Genomic DNA, 22,418 nt, shown 5'->3' on the forward strand with positions numbered 1-22,418 from the left:
TGAAAAAGAGGAAGGGGTAGACCTTTAATGAAATGGATGGTGTATTTGGAGTAACCAATCTTTAGAGTTTCCAGAAAAGCATACAACAGGACCACCTAGTGAAGACTGGTATGGAACATCACCAAGGAAAGGAATTACCATATGGCAATTGATGATGTCCAGTGATTGTGATGTGATGGATGAAATTGACATCTCATTCATACTAATAATCCTTCCCAGATTCACATCATCAACCAACTGAATATCTCTGTGTGATCGATTGACAATGTCATTGATATAAAAGTTAAAGAATATGGGTCCCTATACTGAGAGCCCCCTGAGAGACCCCACTTGCAACCTTCCACTTCCTTGATCCCTTCTACATAACTCTCTGATACCTATTAGCAAGCCAATCTTCAATCCAATTCACTAACCTGATATCTAAAATCTGTATTCTGTAACTTAAATATTAGCTTATTGTGTGGCATCTTGTCAAATGATTTGTAAAATCCAAAAAAATGGCAGTATATACCTTTCCCTCATCAGCTGCTCTTTTCATCTTATTGTAAAAGGCAATTAGATTACTAAAACAAGAGCACCCTTTAACAAATTCATGCTGACCTTATAGCATGATTGTCATCTGCCAAAATCCTATATACAATAAATCAGTACTTTCTCCAAAATCTTAAAAACAAAAAAAATACATACTGGCCTGTAGTTTGACACTTCCATTCTACCAGTACATTTTGCAATGGGACTATTTTACCTTCCTTCTACTCCTTGTGCACCTTTTCCATGGGCAGATTCTCACTGAGAAGCCAAGTCAATGGAACTGTCAGTCAGCTTTAGCAAATTCTCTAAGAACATGTGGTGAAATCCTATTCAGTCCTTTTGCCTTATGGACATCTGGAGAACTTATTATTCATAATGCACTCTTCTCTTTCACTTCCAAACCTTGAATAACCTCTCCCCAATCCCTCTAGTAATAAAACCATCTTTTCAAGGATGAAATACCCCAATCAAGTGATCATTAAACAATTCCACTATGCCTTTTGCTTCTGATTCGGTCACTCTTCTTTGATTATAATTGAACAATATCATTCTTCCACAATCATTTCTCTTCCTACTGGCCACATAATAACGAACGAATTCCTTCAGCCCTGAGATTCAGAGGATATTCTTGGATCTCAAGGCTAATCTTTTCTCATATTCAAGTTTTGCCTTCCTTACCATGTTAGCTACTTTCCTAGCCTGGGTCTTATATTTTTCATGAAATGACTCTGAACTTCTTCTTTTGCAGCTTTTCCCACTTAAGTAGGGTCGCTGTTTGTAGTGAGTCTCCTCCACAATCTCCTGTCTTGGGCTGTAGCCACATCCAAGTTCTTCATTCTCAAGTCCTCCTTCACCATCTCTTCTTTGACTGCCCACCTTCCTCCTCCCCTGCACATCCATCTGCATGATCTTTCTTCCCACATACTCTTCCTCCCTCCTCATCACATGACCAAACCATCTCAGCCTTACCTCCTGCTTGTATCCTGCTGAGAGCAAGGATTATGAATGATATGCTGGCTGAAATGTGTGAGGAGATGGGAGTACAGTTTGTTAATGTGTGGAATGAGTTTGAGGGATGAAGTGAGCTGTATGGGAGTTTGAGTGGTTATGGTGTGAGTCGCTTGGAGAGACTGCTGCTGGAAGGTTGAGAAGTGAATAGAGAGAATGAATCAGATCGAGAGGGGAGTGATGTGGAAGAGCAGGAGAGTAAGACAGGAGAGATTGAAGAGGTGAATATGAATGGGAAAGTGGGTGGTATGAGTATAGAAAATGAGAGAATGGGTGTGCAGGGAAACGGGGAGGCTCGGATGGACAGTGGTACACGGCGTGAGAAAGGTGGATGCCCCAAGAGGAGGTGAGAGCATGTGTAGGCAGGAAAGGAATGGGATGACCAGGGATCAAGAGGAAACAGTTGGAATCGAAAAGGGTTCTAAAATGAAGAAGCAGAAAGGGAAATGGCCCCAGTCGAGCATAGAGAGATCACATCGAGTGAGTGGTATCAGTGGAAAAGTATCTGTAGATCCAGAAATGAGCTGTTGTGTTTGTATACAAATGCTAGAAGTATAAGAAACAAGGCAGATGAAATGGTTGCACTAATTGCGTCTATTCACCCAAAGATTGTTGGAATAAGTGAGACATGGTTGGAAGAGGATGACGTCCTGACAGGAATAGAGATGGAAGGGTATGATGTGTTTTGTGAGGATAGAAGGGGTAAAAAGGGAGGGGGAGTGCTATTGATGATAGAGAAAGAGTTATGTCCATACAAATTAGAGATGCAAGGCGGAAATAGTGCCAGTGGTTTTGAGGCAGTATGGTGTGAGATAGAGAGAATGGAATCAAATACTTGGTGGGATGTTGTTATAGACCACGTAATGTGGATTGTGGTGATAGTGAAATGTATAGTCAAATTAGCCAAGCAAATAAGAAAAAGGTGATCATTATGGGTGATTTTAATTATGGCAATATAGACTGGAATGAAGAGATAGCAACTAGAAGTAAAGAAAATTAGTTTCTTGAGTTTTTGAGGGATAACTACCCCAGACAGTATGTAACAGAGGGCACAAGAGGATTGAGGATCTTGGATTTGGTCATCTCAGCAGACGATATAATTATAAATGAGGTGTAAAATCATCCACCAATTGGTGAGAGTGACCATGAGGTAATAACCTGGGTGGTTGCCAGCAGTGCAAGGACCCCTGTGAGAAAAGGGTATATGTGGAACTACAATATACCATTGGGGGGGGGGGGGGGTGATTATGAAGAGCTCAGGAGACAGCTTGCGGGTGCAGCGTGGAATGAGGAGTTAGCTGGAAAAGAGATCAATGCAGCTTGGAGGATTTTCAAAACCTATCTAGTAGATGCAATGTCTAAATGTATTCCAAGGGTGAGAAGGTTAAATAAGGTAGGTGTGAGATGGATGAATAAAGAGATTCAGCATGCGATACAGAGAAAAAGGGCATTATGGAGGCAGCATAAGAGAAGTGGAAATAACCAATTTCATGAGGTCTACAAAGACCAGGCAGAGAGGGTGACTTGGTTGATGAGAGTAGCTAAACAGAGGTATGAACGGCAGTTAGCTAATGAAGCCAAAAAGAATCCTAGGGAGTTCTTTCGATATGTAGCTAGCGAAAAAAAGGATGATTATGAAAGGATGACATTGATTGGAGAAAATGGTATAAAGACAGCTGTTGCAGAATGTGTGGTGGAGATACTTAATGAGCAGTTTGTAAAGATCTTTCACTCTTGTGAATGTGACTTCATGGAGAGATTGAGAGCAGTTGATGTTAGGGAGGAGAGACTGACTGTAAGTGAGCAGGAGGTGTTTGGGGAGTTGAGTAAACTAGATGTAAATAAGGCTGTGGGACTTGATAATATATCACCGTGTATTCTGAAGGAATGTGCCAGGAAGTTGACACCTGCCTTGACATATTTTTTTAATATGAGTCTTGCACTTGGTCAAGTTCCTAAGGAGTGGAAGGAGGGCAAGATTGTGCCACTTCATAAAGGAGGTGATCGAACTCAAGCATCAAGCTATAGGCCTATCTTTGTGTCAGGTGTTGTGGTTAAGTTGTTGGAGAAGCTTGTAAGAAATAGGATCCAGAATTGGGTTGACAACAATGGTATTATCTTTGATGGACAGCATGGATTTGCTAAAGGGAGATCATGTTTTAGTAATCTACTTACTTATTACAATAAAGTGACTGCTTCCTTGGACAGAAGAGAAGGATACACAGTAACATAGTTGGATTTTGCAAAGGCTTTTGATAGAGTACTTCATGATAAGTTGACAGTCAAACTAGGGCAGATGGGGTTGGATATTAGATTAGTGCATTGGATTGGAGACTGGCTATCTGATAGATATCAATAAGTTGTGTATGGGGGTGCGATATATCCAGGAAAAGGAAAGTAACTAGTGGAGAGCCTCAAGGGTCTGTTTTAGGACCATTACTGTTTAACTTGTATATTAATGATATTGGCGAAAATTTGGATGGAGATATTCAGTTGTTTGCAGATGATGCAAAGTTGGGAGGAACCATGAAGAATAGAGATGATGTTGTGGCTTTACAAGAAGACTTGAATAAATTGAGTGATTGGGCACAGAAATGGGGATGTGAGTTCAATGTTGCAAAATGTAAGGTTTTAAAATTTGGAAAACAAAGATGGGATGCAGAATTTATACTTGGTGAGGATATATTGTTGGAGGTGGAGGAAATAAGAGATCTGGGGATGATAGTGGATAAGGATCTAAAATTTAGGGGACACATCGCCAAAATTGTGAAGACAACACAAAGACTTCTGGGAACGATGCGGAGGACACTGATGTGTAGAAATACGGAGATTCTTGTTCCATTGTATAAGGCTTTGATTAGGCCACACATGGACTATTGTGCCCAGATTTGGTCACCTGGTTTTCAGAAGGATGAAGAGATGTTGGAAAGGGTCCAAAGACGACTGACTAAGGTAGTTTCTGACCTCTGGAATGTCGAGTATGAGGAAAGATTGAGAAGATGTAATTTGCAGAATCTGGTGGACAGGAGGAAGAGGTGAGATATGATACAGACCTACAAGTTGGTAAAGGGTTGTTATAGGATCAATGGTGGAGAAGTTCTACAGAGAATAGTGGGAGATCAGGGGAGAACCAGAGGTCATCCCTGGAAACTGTATAAAGAGGGTGTGAGTAGGGTAGTGAGAGGGAGGTTTTTTTTGTGCAGAGTTGTGAATGATTGGATTGCCTTGCCTGAGAGTGTGGTGTCTGCAAGGAGTATGAGTGTATTTAATACACGGTATGATGAGATGTGTGTATGTGATAAAAGGACCTTCCAGATGAGTCTTTGACTCCATGAGGTCTTGGGGTAATAATAATTTTTTTTTTTTTTAATTATTTCTCAGATAAATTACATACATTATATGAAGACAATTATGCATAACAAATACTTTCTCATACATAAAGTTTTTTTTAAATAATAATAATAACAATAACTGTTTACAACATATATTATTATAATATTCATAATGATGATTATTACAGATGTTTCTTTGCAATTTTACACTCTGTATATACAATATCAATGGATATAATCACTATATTGCATATTTTGTTACAGTTATTACATATATTACATACATTTGATTACATATGATACATTACTTACATTTGTTTACATATGATACATCAGTGGTGCACCCAGAGGGGGAGGGGGGCAAGGGGCCTGGGCACCCCCCAAAGAAAAGGAAAAAACACTAGAAAAATTTCCAAAAATCTTTTCCTAAGTAAAATTCATTTTTTTTTATTTATGTTGTGTGCTACTTATGAATTAGCGATCACTGCAGATGCTCAGTTATATCTCGTTTGCGATGTGTAGTGTGTATTCGCAAAACATTTACTCAACTCGGCCCCCTCCAAGATTAAATCCTGAGTGCGCCACTGTGATACATTACTTATATTTGTTTACATATGATACTTACATTTCATACATTTGTTTACATATAATACATACATTGCATACTTTGGTTTACATGTGATACATCTTGGATGAGAACTAATTTCTCTGCTTTCATCCTCGAAGCTTATACGTAGCTTATCTGAGGATGACACCAGTTAGTTATTATTATTATTATTATTATTTTTTTTTTTTTTTTGCTGTGTTGGGAAGCTACGAAATCTATCATTGAGAATTTTAGTCGTGTTTCATGCTGCAATCACTTATACTGTCCCCACTGTTACACCGGATTGTGGTTGTCTTGCCCTTGAAACAAACTTTGTGTTGTGTGCTCTGAAGATGCTGGATATAATACCAGCGATTACAACATGTCTGACGAACACATAAGCCTATCCACGCGTATAAATATTCTTCACGGAGATAACATCATATGTAAGGCACGACAATACGGTAAGTGGAAAGTAAAATTGGCACTGCAACTGAACAGGTTGGCCTTCTTAAAAAGGTGCCGAGATACCAATTTGATACCAAACTGTATAAAAATTAGGAACAAGTTTCACTCGGCCAAAGCCCAACGTATTTATAAAAGAGCGAGTTTAGCACTATTACAGGAACAGGTATACGCTACTCACTGAGAATTTTCAAAAATAAATTCCTCGATCAGTGTACTTCGTGATACATTATCTGACATTTTGAACCCGCAGCTATGGGATATTTTGGATAGAATCTCCGACTCTACAGCCAATAAAGAATTTGCTAAAGTTAAAAACCGACACCAGAAAAAATTTGAAATCCTCCAGCAACGCAATGTTACACAGCGGCTGCATTTTCATCAAGATGGCGTCATTGTGAACCTATCATCGACAACCTTATCCAAAGAGGCCACAAGTGCATTAAGTCTTGGACACAATTTTGCCGTTACTCCAAAAGATGTGCCTAAAACCAAAATAATGGCTTCCGTTGAACGTGGGATTCACGACTTGCCTCCAGCCATAGCCAATAATATTAGGTTAGACGTGGCCAATATCCTTATCCATTCTAAGCCTCCCAAAAATAATATCCCACATAAAGAAATAATAGCTCTAAAAGAACTACGCAATAATAACCACATTACAATAACCAAATCAGACAAAGGAAACGGCACTGTAGTTATGGATACAACAGAATATGAAAGCAAAATGCATTCACTGCTCCAAGACCGGTCTACATATCAAATCATAGATCGAGATCCCACCAACTCACAAAAGAATAAGGTGTGCAAGTTACTGAACAAAATCACTTCCTGGCCTAAAGAAATTGTCAAAAAACTTAAACCCATACACGTTAAAGCACCCAGAATATATGGTGCTCCTAAAATACAAAAACAAGGTACACCTTTGCTTCCTATTGTAGATAGTATAAACAGTCCTACATATAAACTAGCCAAACATTTAGCAAAATTACTAACCACTTACACAAACAATTCTCCCTCTTTTGTTAAAAATTCTACCCACCTAAAAAGTATTTTAGAAAACCACACCTTAAATAGTTCAGACCTAATGATGAGTTTTGATATCACCTCATTATCCACTAATGTACCACTGATTGAAACACTTAACTTGCTAAATTCACAATTTCCCCCAGATATATTCCAGCTATTTAAATTCACAGTACAGGCAGATTATTTTACATGGAAAGGGAAAATATACAAACAGTTAGATGGGACAGCTATGGGTTCACCTCTTTCTCCCCCCTTATCCAACTTCTACATAGAACATCTGGAAAAATTAGCTATCAACACAGCCACTCTCAAACTTAGTCTCTGGCTACGCTATGTTGACGATGTGTTTGCCATTTGGCCACGTGGCCCAGACACATTGAATACATTTTTAGTGCATCTAAATAGCCAGCATCCTAAAATCCACTTTACAATGGAACTAGAAGCCAATGACTGCCTGCCTTTCTTGGACACACTGATCACACGTCTTCCAGAAGGTTCCTTATCATTTTCTGTTTACAGAAAACCCACACATACAGGAAGATACTTACACAAACAATCATACCGTCACCCTTCTCAACAATATGGTATCTTAAAAACACTAACCCATAGAGCTAGAGCAATCTGTTCCAATGACATTGCTCTCACTGCTGAACTTTCTCACTTACTTCAAACCTTCTTAAACAATGGTTATAATCCCCATAAAATAGATAACATACTAAATGCTACCCATAAATCCCCTCTATCTACCACAGAAGACTACAACAAAACCATCACCATCCCATACATTAAAGGCACATCTGAAAAGATATCTATGGTGCTTAACAAACACCAATTACGGACAGTATTTAAACCTTATATAAAATTAGCAACTCTCCTCCGTTCACCTAAGGACAAATGCACTCCTTTATCACATCCAGGTGTCTATGAAGTGCCCTGTTCTTGCCATCAAGCCTACTACGGACAGACAGGAAGAAATGTGGACATCCGCCTCAGTGAAGACAAAAAATATATCCGACACTTTTGCTATGGTAAGTCGGGTCTGGCAGACCATGCTTTGGATACCCCTGCACACAGGATCAATTGGAAAGAAATAAAAGTAATGCACAGAAGCTTCTACAAGTCAGAGAGGTTGTTCCTGGAATCAACAGAAGCCTTGAAACATACTCCAAACCTTAACAAGTATGGCTGTATAAATCTACCAAAGATTTGGGAGACAGTCATCCTAAGACCAAATTAATATTTATTACTTTTATCATTTGGACTACTATTTTAAAACTTTGAATTTTTTTTTTTTTAACCTAGATGGCACCATATTAGGACTTTAGTCTTGTGTTGCACACCTGCAATCACTTATACTGTCCTCACTGTTACATCGGATTGTGGTTGTCTTGCCCTTGTAACAAACTTTGTGTTGTGTGCTCTGAAGATGCTGGATATAATACCAGCGAAATATTAGCTTTTAAGTTAATAAATAGTTATTTTCTTAACCATCTGTGTTCTCTTTATACCGTGAAACCTATTACAACTATCATTGAGAAATTCACATGCACGCACACACACATACAATAACTTGAAATGTATTAATGCATCACTGAACTGGAAGCCTGAACGAATATATTGTGTTTCATTAAGTTTGTATGGTATTTTGGGTGCGTGTTTCTTGTTCATAGTATGTCCTTAGAGCTCTTTTCAGGCTATTGTAGTTTGTAAGGTTTCTGTATTCAAAAGGTAATTTGTTTATCATGTCTGGGATGTAGAAGTTTCGCGTGGCCTTTCCGTAGTGATTATTGTATTTATATGTGATATAATTGGTAGTCTGAGGTCTTGTTATATGGTATGTATTTCCGACTGTCCTGTAGTTGGCATTGAGATAATGTTTTAGCAAAGCTGCATAGTGACAAAAATGTTTTGCTGTCAGTATTTTGTGTTCTGACATTGCGATGTATATAAGGTCGTTATTTTCTCTTTGTTCCCAAAAGATCAGTTTTATCATTTTGTACTGTAGCGACATTAATCTATTTAATTTGTAGGGTGCACAGAAAGCATACGTTGTTATAGCGTATCTTAGTATATTTTGGCATAGTGCTTTGTATATTAGTGTTTTTAGGCATATGGAAACTGTCTTTTAACCTGTAGAGTTTGCCACTTATTGTTTGGAGTTTGTTGTGTAGATGGTTTATGTTGCTATTCCAGTTCATATCTGCATCGAAGTAAATTCCAAGGTATCGTATTGTTTCAACCTGAGTGATTGTAGTGGTTTTGTTGTTCTGTGTGTTTTTTATGTTGGAAAGTGGATGTTGGTTGGTTATATATTTGTTATCAACTGGTCGAGTCAGTGGATTTCTGAATATCATTAATTTTGTCTTTTCTGAGTTTAGGTGTATGGAGTTTTTCGTGAGCCAGTCTGTGATCAGATTTATGTCATGTTGCATATTTGTTTGGGCTATGCTTGCGTTATTATGGATGGATGTTATTGCTGTATCGTCTGCATATTGGAATATCTTACCTTTGAGTGGTAGCTGATTAATATCATGCATGTAAATGTTGAATAGAGTTGGGGAGAGTACAGCTCCCTGTGGTACTCCACAGGTTACTGGTAGCTCTCTGCTTCAGTTTGACCTGATACGTGTGATATGCTTTCTATTTTGAAGGTAGTTTGTAAACCACCTGTGAAGAGGCCTGTCTATTCCAACATGCCTCAGCTTTTCTAACAAGGTCTGATGTGTAAGTGTATCGAATGCTTTAGTTAGATCAATAAAGACTACCATGGCAATTTTGTTTTTGTCTAAGGCAGTATTAATTACGTCTGTAAAGTCTTCCCAGAGAGATGTTGTTCCCTTATTTTTCTGAAAACCATATTGTGTTTTGGGGATAATATGAAAGATCTCAGTGTATGCTGTGAGTTTCTTCAGTATTGATAATTGGTAATGTTGCTATGGGTCTGTAATTGCTGATTAAATTTCTTTTTCCATGTTTGTATATGGGTGTGATTATGGCAGTCTTTTGCATACTTGGTATCTGTCCTGTTTTAAATATTTTATTTATTAATTTTAGTAGAATAGGACTTAAACTAGTTGCATGTTGCTTTATATCTTTAGGTCTGATACCATCAATTCTTGGGCCTTTGTTTGGTTTGATTTGATGTATTGCAGAGAGAAGTTCTGCTTCTTTTATGGTTGTGAACCATAATGTCTGTTTTGATTGTGGTCCAAGTGGAGGGTCTCGTTTTGTGATTGGGGGAATATTTCTGTGCAGTTCTTGGATGGAGTCTGCAAAGTATTGGTTAAAGTCATTTGCTAGTTGTTGGATAGGTTTTGCATCTTTCATAAAGCTGCGTTTTATGGTTTCAGAGGCGGTGGTGTTGGGAACAAAATCTAGCATCTCATTGATCAGATCGAGGTTTGTTTCATGTTGTTTTGTGAAGAGGTTAGTTTGTCTCTGTAGTAGCTTCTTTTTGCATTTCTGATTTGTGTTGTAAGGCGATTCCTTGTTATCTTATATTCAGTTTTTAAAGCTGTGTTATTTGGATATTGCTTTAATTCTTTCCATAAAGCGTCTTTTCTGTGTATTTCTAGGATTAAGTTTTGTTTTATCCAAGGATTTTGTGTTGTTTTTGAATGAATTCTGACTTTCTTTGTAGCTTTCTTATATATTTCCTCCAGTGTGAGTTTAATGTTGTTGTATAAGATATCTGCTGACTTTGATGCTAGGTGTTCCCAGTCTGTTTTTCTTATATCGTGGTTGACTATTTCTTCGTCTATTATTGTTTTCTGTCACTTTTCTTCTCTGGGACATTGCATGGATATTGTCTTGGTGTGCAGGTGTTGGATTCTAATTATGTAGAAAATAGAATAAATGTTGTTTGATTCAGAATCAAACATGACTTTCCGTCACAAGAACTATATTTGTAAATATTATTTGATGTAAATAACATAAATTATAATTGATATCATATAACTACCTTAATTATGTCAAATATTTAATTGCTTAATCAAAGAAATGTTTTAATGGTAAATAGATTCTGTATTAAATATTATTAAGCTGTTTTATTTATTATTTTGTCAATATTGTAAGAACTTATATTTGTAATTTAACTACGCATTTATTAGAATGCAAATATTCTATTTATTCTTTTCATGAAAGTTAACGTTATGTAATAACTGAATGTAGTTATATAACCTAATGTAACATTCGCGAGAATGTTTACGTCTATCGGTTGTCATAGAGACGCGTGGAAATAAACGAGCGCGTGTGAAGGGAGCGTGGGCAGAAGAAGAAGAGAAAATAGATACATAGTAGTAAGTAGGGAGTCGGAACGGAACTTTGGAACTATAAGGTAGCAAGGAAGTAAACTAAAGAAGTAGAAGTAATTAAAAGATTCCTAAGGATAGGAGTTGAGTAGATATTTTTTTATATAAGTGAATCTTATAGTTGGCTGAAAGCAAAACCAGCCGTAATAATAAAAAGAAATTATTGCCGTAATCGGATAATTAGAGAACTGGACATTCAAAGAAGAATACTGAATAAATCCAGTCAGTCTACAATTACGACTTATTTCTGTACTACCATGAAAGGGAATTGTACGGAGTTAAACTAGTTGATGAATGATAAATAAGAATAATTAATGTACCTTATAGTTGTTATCTGGATTTTTGAAGCGCGATTAGTAATATTTTAGTTATTTAGTGTTTTGCAAGTGTGATAAATACAATTTGAAAGTGTGCTCACAAAATATTGGAAGTACTGAAGATTATTTCTGGTAATGACAGTCATATTAGTTTATTTCAGTGTATGCAGATTTAAGTATTAGTTCCGTTGCGCTGTTTCTAACATTAACTGTAGCTTACCATCGAGGCTGAGAGTTGAAAATATAGACATTGAAGTGATATCTACCGTGGTTAGTGCCTGTTATGAGTTAATCATAGAGTGTAGCTGAGAGATACATGGAAACTGATTAAATAAGAAATTCTATTGTAATAATTTGAGTAAAGAAACTTTGTGATTCTGAAACTGTGAAATTGTTTGAGAAAGTTTGAAAGATTGGATTAATATGAATGACTTGACTTGATGTGCTAACTTGACTGGTTTGTCATATTTAGAAGTGGAATTTATGTATTTGTCAAATAACCATATATTAAATATTTTGTTTGTTAATTTAAATATTGTGTTTGCCTGAATTTCTTTTTACTGCACCGTTCACAAAAACTTGAATCTAGCGGGAATCCCAGAAGGAAAGAAAATAAATATCATCGGCCTGAATGAGTGAAAAGACTACTAACTAATTTTGAATTAATCCTACTAATTCATATAGACTTATCTAAGGATAGAGTGGCGCAGTATAATAGAAATTTCTCTACCCTTAGATCAGTGATTAATTTGCAATTAGTTTTCCTTTATTTTATGAAAGTGACTTTTAGCAAGATGGTGGATTCGAACGTCAAAGGAGAAAGAGAACACGTCACGACACAGGTTTAGAGCGGTGAAGTAATGGTCTGCTACTTTGCACTTTATGACTGATGCAGTGACTGTTTGGTGGTGCTTGGATGGTTATATGATCTAGACAGGAGGCAGTGATAGTATTTCCGAATATTTCTTCTCTAGTACATGATGTTATTGTTGGTATTAGATTATACATGGATAGCGTGTCTAGATATTGTAAAGTGTTGTTCTGGTTTTCGTTTGCAATATTTATGTTTATGTCGCCAATTATCATTAGGTATTCGGTTGAGCATATTTCTTGGCTTGAAAGTCAGCAATTGAGTTTGTGCAAGAATTTTATCATGTTTAGGTTTGTTGGCCTGTAAATAGCATTTAGTATTATGGGATGCTGTCTATTGGTGGTATTAGTGATTTCGAGGCAAAGGGCTTCAGCATGCTCAAACTGATAGGCCGTTTCTTTTGCTATTAATTTGTGTTTGATAAATATTAATATTCCACCCCCTCTTTTTGTTTGGCGGCATGATCTATGTTGTTGGAAGCCTGGAATTTGGAAAGCAGTTGCTTCGTCATTAGTTATGGATACTTCTGTAAGAATAATATATCAATAATATCAGTGTAATTCCTCAGATAAGCCTGTAACAATAACCAATGTTTTCGGATGCTTCTGATGTTAATATGCAAGATTGAGAAACTTCTTGCTTGTACTGTGTGTTGTTTCCATGCATCAAGCGATTCAAAAGTAGAATTACTGATATATTCTGGTGTAATTACATTTATCTGATGGTTCACATTCATTTTTGTTGTGTTGAGATCTTCTTATTGAACTTAATGATAATAATAATAATAATAATAATCTTTGCTCCTAAGTTCGTAACTTTCACTGTTCCCCTTACATAGTCATTTCTCAGATGATCCTTTCTGGTCACACCGCACATCCACCTAAGCATTCTCATCTCTGCTACCTCCATACTGCTGATGTTATTTTTCCTCAGCGCCACAGTTTCAGCATACATCATAGCTGGTCTCACTACTGTCCTGTAGATTTTGCCTTTTAGATTGATTGGCACCCTCTTATTGCATAGCACTCCAACCATCTCTCTCTCTCTCTCTCTCTCTCTCTCTCTCCAGTTCCTCCATCCTGCTTGTATCCTGCATCCCACTTCCTTTTTAGCCTCACTATCCTCTTTCATTTTTGACCCTAAGTATCTAAAATCACTGACCTTCCTGTTGACATTTCCTTCCAGCTCTAGATCAGTCTCCTGACTGCCATCCACTTTGTAACACATATACTCTGTCTTACTTCTGCTCAGTCTCATACCTCTCTCTTCCAGTAATTTCCTCCAACTTTCCAGTTTAGCTGCCACTTTTTCTCTTGATTCTGCACACAGCACGATGTCATCTGCATACACCAAAGGTGCGTCTTCTCTCACCTTCTCCGTCACCACCTCCATCACAATATTAAACAGGAATGGACTTAATGCTGACCCTTGATGCAAGCCAACTGTCACTGGAAAACTTTTTGTCTCTCCCAGGTAGGTCCCAACTCTTGTCTTCACATTTCTATACATCTCCTGCACCAGCCTGACATATTTCTCCGGTACCTTCTTCTCCCTCAGACACCTCCAGACTTCTTGCTTGGCACTCTATCATATGCTTTCTCCAGATCAATAAATGCCAGATGTAGCTCCTTGCTTCTCTCGAAACTTTTCCCTTAACGAAACTTCAGGTTACAATATCTGTTGTAACCTGAAGATAGCATTTGTCATCGATCGACCAGGCATGAAGCCAAATTGCTCCCTTGCAATTTCCATAACCTCCTTTTCATCTGCAGTTTCAGTTAGATATCATTAGTCATTCACTTTATACTGAATCTTGTTCTCTTTTTCACTCAAGGTATATAACTTGCTGCTAATAAATATTTCTTCATCTCACCCTTCCAATTCTTACATCCACAGGATTGCTCCAAGCTAATTTCTAAGATTATTAATATCGCCTGTCTTATAATTCCACATAAATTTGTTTCTTCTCAACATTTCTGCATGTCTGCTTATCACCAAAGTCAAGACCATATGACCCCCTCTTTCGAATTGTGAGCAGGGATTTCATATTTCAGTGATTCCAGTAATTTTTGGAAAAGCTAAGGATATCAATGCCACTAATTTGTCTCCTTTCTTCCTGATATGCCTGGCATTTGTATAAAGAAGCATCAATAAATTGTCAGTATTTCTATACCTGTTATTATTGCCTCCAGACTCCATTTGACTCAGCATAACACCATGTGTTCCTCCATCTCTGGAGTGTGTATCCCTACAAGATGCCACTCCTGCATCCATCTACCATGATGACTCTAGTTTCCCTGCACTAATACAATCATTTGCACTGAGAATTGTTCTCAAATGTTTGTGCACTTCCTCATTCAAATGCCATCCATCTTTTGCATACAGTTCTCTTCTATCCTGAAATGCACTCCATATATCCACTTAATCCAAGCCTCTCTTTTGACACATTCTCGCTATCATGCCATTAATTTTTTATGCTCTTCTCTTCATCTCAGCATTATCGTAATAGGTAACATGCTTAGTATCTTCCCTCTCACATACTCTTCTGCCATACAACCTCAAGCATTAACCTCAAATCTCTCCCTACTTGATTCACACTGCCTCGGGTCATTTGTACCCATTATCACAATAATCTCAACCACTCTTTCCCCTTGCTTAATTGCCATAGTTGCACTCTATCATTCCTCCAGTCAAGCACTCTTCTAGCATTTTATCTTGCACTCCACAAATTATTGAATCTCCATACATCACACTGCAGCCCTCACTCTCTCTCTCTCCTCCCCAATCTCTCTTTCCTTGCATTTCCATTTTCCTGCCTTTGTGTCATCTCTCCATCCCTTACTCCTATGCTGCCTTGCCTTCCTCTCAGTCCCTCTCATCCTCTGGTGCCTCTACTCTTTTTCATTTCACATCAGTTCGCCTTACTACTCTTCTAATATCTTCTTTCATTCTTCTAAACTTATTTTTCATATGTTTCACCTCTCTCACTGTCTCTCTCCAAGAAACCTCCTCTTACTTGACATTCACTACCCAATTGTTATCATTCTCTAAATCTACTACATTCATTTCCACATGACACTCATCTTCCTCACCATCAACCACACCACTCTTCACTTGTTTCTGACACACCACTACCAAAGCCACTTAAATCGAAGTTGATATCTATTACCAAGCTCTGCCTATTTCCTACATGCACTCCACAGTCTGCCATGTTCTTTCTTGAATAATATTTGTATATTTGTGTCTACGAGTCTACCGCTCACTTCTGAATGCTACTTGACTTTGATTCTCTTTATTTCTTGATTCTTCTAAAACTTTTTTTTTTTATAATATGACATTCAGTTTCATCCTGCTCCAATCAAAGTGGTGATCACTTATCTTTGAGCTGGAAGAAATTTCATATTCCTAATTCATTTCTCCAGCATACTCTTGTGTCCTGAACTAGTGTGAAGACATCATGCTCAATAATAAGATAGTCAATGCAACTTTTCTCATTTCTTGTGTTGTCTCTTTATGTGAAATTGTGCATATATTTATGTTGGAATATTGCATTAGTAATGACCAGTTCATATTCTGAACAGAAATCCAGCAGGTATTTAAAATTAGCTTTGCCCTTTTATTTAAAGTTTATTTATATGTCTGGTATTTGTTTCCTACTCTTCTGTATAGATCCCCAACAAGGACCAATTTTTCTTTTTCTCTATGTTGGCTACCTTCTCTCTGACTAAAAATCCTCCACTTCTTAGTAGAATCTACTGTGGAACTGTAAGTCCAAATAAGGCTTATTGTCTAATTCCCCATTTTGATGTCTATCTGCATTGCTACTTGATATTGCCTGCCATTCAAGAAGATTAGTAATCAACACTAGAGACAAGGATATAGTTAAAACTTCCTTTTCCCAATCATTATTGCTTGAAGACAACATCTTGAGATTCTTCTAAATAACAGATACAACTGTTTTTGTTTTGGTAACACCAATTATGTTGATATGGTGCTTGTTTAATTCTTCTGCTTGGTTCAACTTCTTTTCCATTGATGTTGATGTTGTCTATCTTGAATTCTGCTGATGTTGAGTTAAAGTTAGTAAAAACGCAAACAGTAAACACGTCTTCTACCAGTAGTAGACATTTTTACTGTTTGTTCTAGTTTCATGATAAATAATGGGTGTGGACTTCAGCTGGCATGACATTTTATCTTGTTGGATTTGAGCCAAAACAGAATACAGTTTGGCTGACTAAATCACCAATTTTCCAGCCATCCTCATTTGTAGGTAGATATTTATATAGGTAGATATTTACTGTTGGGGTGCAGTACCAAGAGAAAGTGTGGATTGGATATTGTTATTGGATATCTTATTCTCTTAAGTTATAATAAGCAGAAAACAAAATGTATAATGAAGCATCTTTTATTCACTAAGTATTTTGCATTTTTTTAAACAGACAATTGCAGCACTTTTATCAAAGTCAAATTTTGCACAATACTCCGAAACCTTCTGTTTCTTCATTACATCATACAAAAGCGAGAGTGTTATATAATTTCAATTCGCAGAGTGAAAGGTAAGTTAAATTTCATTTCAGTTTTCTAGTTTATTTATATATAAACTTCTCAGTGGTTCTTTCTAATTATAGCAAATGCTTATATATGCTGAGTATTAGTTTATTTTTGTCATTTGTTTATTTGAGACAAATGCTAGGCAGGGAGATATTGTGTATGTGTGTTGTTAAATTGTGAATGAAACTATGTTGTGTAATTTATTTTTTTCATTCACATTTAACATTGCTTATTATATATTAATCATGATTTGTATAAAAAATTATTTATTGTTCCTTAGTTAAGGATTACTATTTAAATATTTATTATAAACTTAACCTACTATTAATTTATTAAATAATAATATGTGTAGAAATTTATGATAACTAAAAAATATATATAAAATAACGAAAAGTGTTATTATAAATAATTGTATACGTAATGAAAAAGCTGATTAAGTAGCTCAAATATTCTGTTTATTCTTATTTGTAAAAATTTAACGTTATGTAATCACTTATGTAGTAGTAGAGGGTGTATTACATTAGCGAAATGTTTGCGTTCATTGGTTGTCATGGAGACGCATGAAATAAACAAGCACGAGTCGAAGAGTGCGTGACCTCGGAACCAAAAGGAGAAGGAAAAAGATTAAGAATTTTAATTAGAGAGAAAAGGGGGGAGTTTTGCGGAGCCTGAAGGAAGGTAGGATACAAGCAAAAAAGTGAAAGAAAATTATAAATTCTTTAGGGCAGAAATTCATGAGAAGAGTGTTTGAAGTGAGCAAAAACGTAGTGAATCATATACTCAGCTGCAAGTGAAATCAGCTGTTGTTGTAGAGGAAAATTGATGTCGTAATCGGATAAATAAAGAACTGGACATTCAATGGGAAATTCTGATTAGTTCCAGTTAGTCTAGGATTACGTCTTAATTCTATGTTGCCCTGAGAAGAATTATAATGAATTTAACTAGTTGGAGAAAAGTAAACAAGGAAAAATATCAGTGCCTTATTGCTGTTGTTTAGAGTAGTGAAGCGCGATTAACAGTAGTTCAGTTAAAGCGTTGGAGAATTTTATTTAATGTGTTCCGCTAGCTTAAATAAGTTAATTCATAAGTGTGCTCACAATAAATTGATGTATTGAAGATTGTATCTGGTAAGAGTAGTCTTACATGTTTGTTTATTCTAACATTAACTATAACGTATCTTCGAAGTTCAAGGTCCGAAATAATTGATTGCTTGGAATATTGTCTACCTTGATTAGTGCCTGCTGTGAATTTAAACATTAAGTACAACTGATAGATATGTGCAGACTGATCAAAAGAGAAGTTTTGTTTTATTAACTTGAGTTAAGAAGGCTTGTAATTTTGAAGCTGTGAATTGTATGTTAAAGTTTAGAACATTGAATTGGAATGAGTGACTTAGCAAGATGTATTAAGTTATTTGTATTGTTTCATTTAAAGGTAGAATTCTTGTATTTGTTATATATCATATATTAAATGTTTTATTTTGTTAATCTAAATATTGTGTTTGCCTGAATTCCCTTTTATTGCACCGTTCATAAAAAATTCGAATCTTGCGGGTGCCCCAAGTAGAATAGTAAATAATTCGGCCTAAATGAGAAGACTGCTAACTTAATTAAGAATTGATCCTACTGTTTTATATAGACTAATCTAAAAATAGGGTGGCGCAGTATAATTATAAATTTCCCTACTTTTGGATCGGTGATCAATTTGCAATTAGTTGTTTTATTAATAAGAGTGACTTGAAACAAGATGGCAGATTAGAACACAACATGAAAATAGAACATCACGACAAATGGCGCAGTCGACAGGATGTGATTTAATCGATAGGAATGAAATTTAGCAACTATAAGTTAAGAAATTGAGTTTAGTTTTAGTGATAACAATCATAGAAATGCTCCCTGAAATTTTAGAAGGTGAAATAAATAAATCACAGTGAACTGGTTATAATCTGGAGTCAGGCAAAGATAAAAGTTTAAAGTAGAAAGATTGTATTAATTGAGTAAGTAATTTATTAATCATTATGGCTGGCACATCAAACTCTGAAATGAATGATAGTGAATTCTTTCGTACGGTAAACCCGCAACAAGTTTTTCCCCAATTTTCAGGTGAAGAATCAGATGATGTACTATTTTTCTTTACCTATGTTGAAAAACTTAGAGAGATAGCTAGTTGGACTGATTTTCAATTGCTAGTTTTGATTAGAAGTAAATTAATAGGTAAAGCAAAAACATTTTTATATTCTTCTCCAATACTTCGGGAAACTTTTGAGTATTCTAAATTTAAGGAAACTTTATTGTCCCAATTTTGTAAACTTAGAAGTGTAGGTCCTAATTTATGGAAGTTACAGAAAATTATTCAAAAGGATAAGGAGACTGTTACTGATTTCCACAATCGTTTATTAACATTGGCCAACAGTTTGAATGTTACTGGTGAAGATAAACCTCACTTAGATTGGGCAGTATTCCAACAATTTAGGCAAGGTCTTAGGCAAGAATTGCGAGAAACAGCCTATAAGAAGAAAGTTTCCACCTTAGAAGAGTGTGTCAAAACTGTCAAGGAAAGAGAACAAATATTAGGAGACCTTTATCCTTCAACCAATGTAAGTCTTGTGAATGTTGTGAATAAGACTGATAGTTCCTTCAACCAATCAGAAATAGAAAAGAGAAGTAAAGTTGAAAAAGGAAAAGCAAAGAATATTGGAGAAAATTCAAGTAGTGTAAACTGCATGACTGAAGGTAAAGAGCAATTGGACAAGAAACTGATGACAGAAGTAAAAACTTTAATTCACCAGGAGGTGAATAAATTGAATCAGCCAATATTAAATAGTCTTGATGAAGTTGTAAAGCAATTGTCGACTATTACCTTGAGATCTCAAGAAAATCAAAACCCCACTACAAATAAAATTAATGAGATGATCAAACATGAAGTTGAAAAACAAAGTCAACCTATTTTAAATAGTCTAGATAAAGTAATCCGAGAATTAGATGATGTTAGACAACAAATGTCTGTTATTCCTCAATCCAAGACAGACATAAAACAAAGAAATCCTGTTAAATGTTATAATTGCAACAAAGTTGGACATTATGCTAGGGACTGTTTCCATAACAAAGAAAACTACTATAACAACAGATGGAACTCAAAATTTGGATATGTGACCCACAGGAGAAATAACAGAATTCAGAAATATCAAGCATCTAATGAAAGAATGATGAGAATTAGAGGTGATATCCTGGGCTCTAAATGTGACATCTTATTAGATACAGGATGCAATGCCTCTACAATCAGAATGGATTATTTCCTAACCTTAAAGAACAAACTGTGGAAGAGCACTGCCAAGCTGAGACAACCTGTAAGGATTACTTCTCTCTCAGACTCAAACTCTGTGGCATATGAAAAACTTCGAGCAAGGATATACCTACCAGAATTTGGACTGTATGTGTGTGGCAAGACTTACTTGTGGTTCCCACTACTTCCAATCTAAGTTCTCACATTATCTTAGGAACAAACTTCTTAGCAAGATATAAATTTTCTTGTGACTTTTCTAAGAAGGAAATATCCGTGATGAACAAGAGGAGATATACCAGAAGAAATGAAATTCATGATTGTGATAAGACTAAGCATCAAACAAAACAGTTTAGATTGCCGTTTGAATTAGGACCATCTACTAAAGAAAAGTCGGCTGTGAATCAATCATCTAAAAGAGATAGTGATGATAACTCTCATGTGCACATTCAGTCTGACACACCACTTGTCACTGATGAACAACAAGTAGTAGTGACAAAGCCTAAAGCAGAAATTGCCACTAATAGTGAGATAACAGTTGAAGTCAATTTTGGTAAAATGACCAATCTATATAATGGAACAAATCACCAAGTTGTGAAACAGCTAAAACTTAATTCTGGTAATAGAAAATGTGAATTTAATTCAGAAGAGAAAATCCCATACCACAGACATAGAAGACACGCAGAAATTGATAATAATAGTAATAAGAAATTTAATGAGAATATGAAAGAGAATAAATACACTAAACATAATAAGGAACCAAGTTTCAGTCAAACTAGGTACTACTTGAGGAATCGAAAAGGAAATATGTAATCCAGTCCTTCCGTGAAGGAGCCTAGTGTGAAAAGAAAAATTTTTCTTATAACAAAAATTTTTCAAAGAAAGGGTGAGCCTATGTTAAATTGTGAATGAAACTATGTTGTGTAATTTATTTTTTTCATTCACATTTAACATTGCTTATTATATATTAATCATGATTTGTATAAAAAATTATGTATTGTTCCTTAGTTAAGGATTACTATTTAAATATTTATTATAAACTTAACCTACTATTAATTTATTAAATAATAATATGTGTAGAAATTTATGATAACTAAAAAATATATATAAAATAACGAAAAGTGTTATTATAAATAATTGTATACGTAATGAAAAAGCTGATTAAGTAGCTCAAATATTCTGTTTATTCTTATTTGTAAAAATTTAACGTTATGTAATCACTTATGTAGTAGTAGAGCGTTGTATTACATTAGCGAAATGTTTGCGTTCATTGGTTGTCATGGAGACGCATGAAATAAACAAGCACGAGTCGAAGAGTGCGTGACCTCGGAACCAAAAGGAGAAGGAAAAAGATTAAGAATTTTAATTAGAGAGAAAAGGGGGGAGTTTTGCGGAGCCTGAAGGAAGGTAGGATACAAGCAAAAAAGTGAAAGAAAATTATAAATTCTTTAGGGCAGAAATTCATGAGAAGAGTGTTTGAAGTGAGCAAAAACGTAGTGAATCATATACTCAGCTACAAGTGAAATCAGCTGTTGTTGTAGAGGAAAATTGATGTCGTAATCGGATAAATAAAGAACTGGACATTCAATGGGAAATTCTGATTAGTTCCAGTTAGTCTAGGATTACGTCTTAATTCTATGTTGCCCTGAGAAGAATTATAATGAATTTAACTAGTTGGAGAAAAGTAAACAAGGAAAAATATCAGTGCCTTATTGCTGTTGTTTAGAGTAGTGAAGCGCGATTAACAGTAGTTCAGTTAAAGCGTTGGAGAATTTTATTTAATGTGTTCCGCTAGCTTAAATAAGTTAATTCATAAGTGTGCTCACAATAAATTGATGTATTGAAGATTGTATCTGGTAAGAGTAGTCTTACATGTTTGTTTATTCTAACATTAACTATAACGTATCTTCGAAGTTCAAGGTCCGAAATAATTGATTGCTTGGAATATTGTCTACCTTGATTAGTGCCTGCTGTGAATTTAAACATTAAGTACAACTGATAGATATGTGCAGACTGATCAAAAGAGAAGTTTTGTTTTATTAACTTGAGTTAAGAAGGCTTGTAATTTTGAAGCTGTGAATTGTATGTTAAAGTTTAGAACATTGAATTGGAATGAGTGACTTAGCAAGATGTATTAAG

The 22,418-nt window shown here is 35.7% G+C and overlaps 1 protein-coding gene across 1 annotated transcript in view; it reads left to right on the forward strand.

Annotated features, from left to right (window-relative positions):
• The window catches only part of LOC150096365 (uncharacterized), a 259,771-nt gene that overhangs the window by 137,770 nt on the left and 99,583 nt on the right, over nucleotides 1–22,418 (forward strand). Inside the window, exon 14 of the mRNA XM_090409041.1 lies at nucleotides 16,889–17,005. Within this exon, the coding sequence (XP_090265167.1) occupies nucleotides 16,889–17,005 (117 nt within the window). The remainder of the gene's footprint in view (nucleotides 1–16,888; nucleotides 17,006–22,418) is intronic.

The sequence above is a fragment of the Typopeltis vanoorti genome, chromosome 19, assembly GCF_054136105.1.
Source record: "Typopeltis vanoorti isolate ZY-2024b chromosome 19, IOZ_Tvanoo_1.0, whole genome shotgun sequence".
Classification (NCBI taxonomy): domain Eukaryota; kingdom Metazoa; phylum Arthropoda; class Arachnida; order Uropygi; family Thelyphonidae; genus Typopeltis; species Typopeltis vanoorti.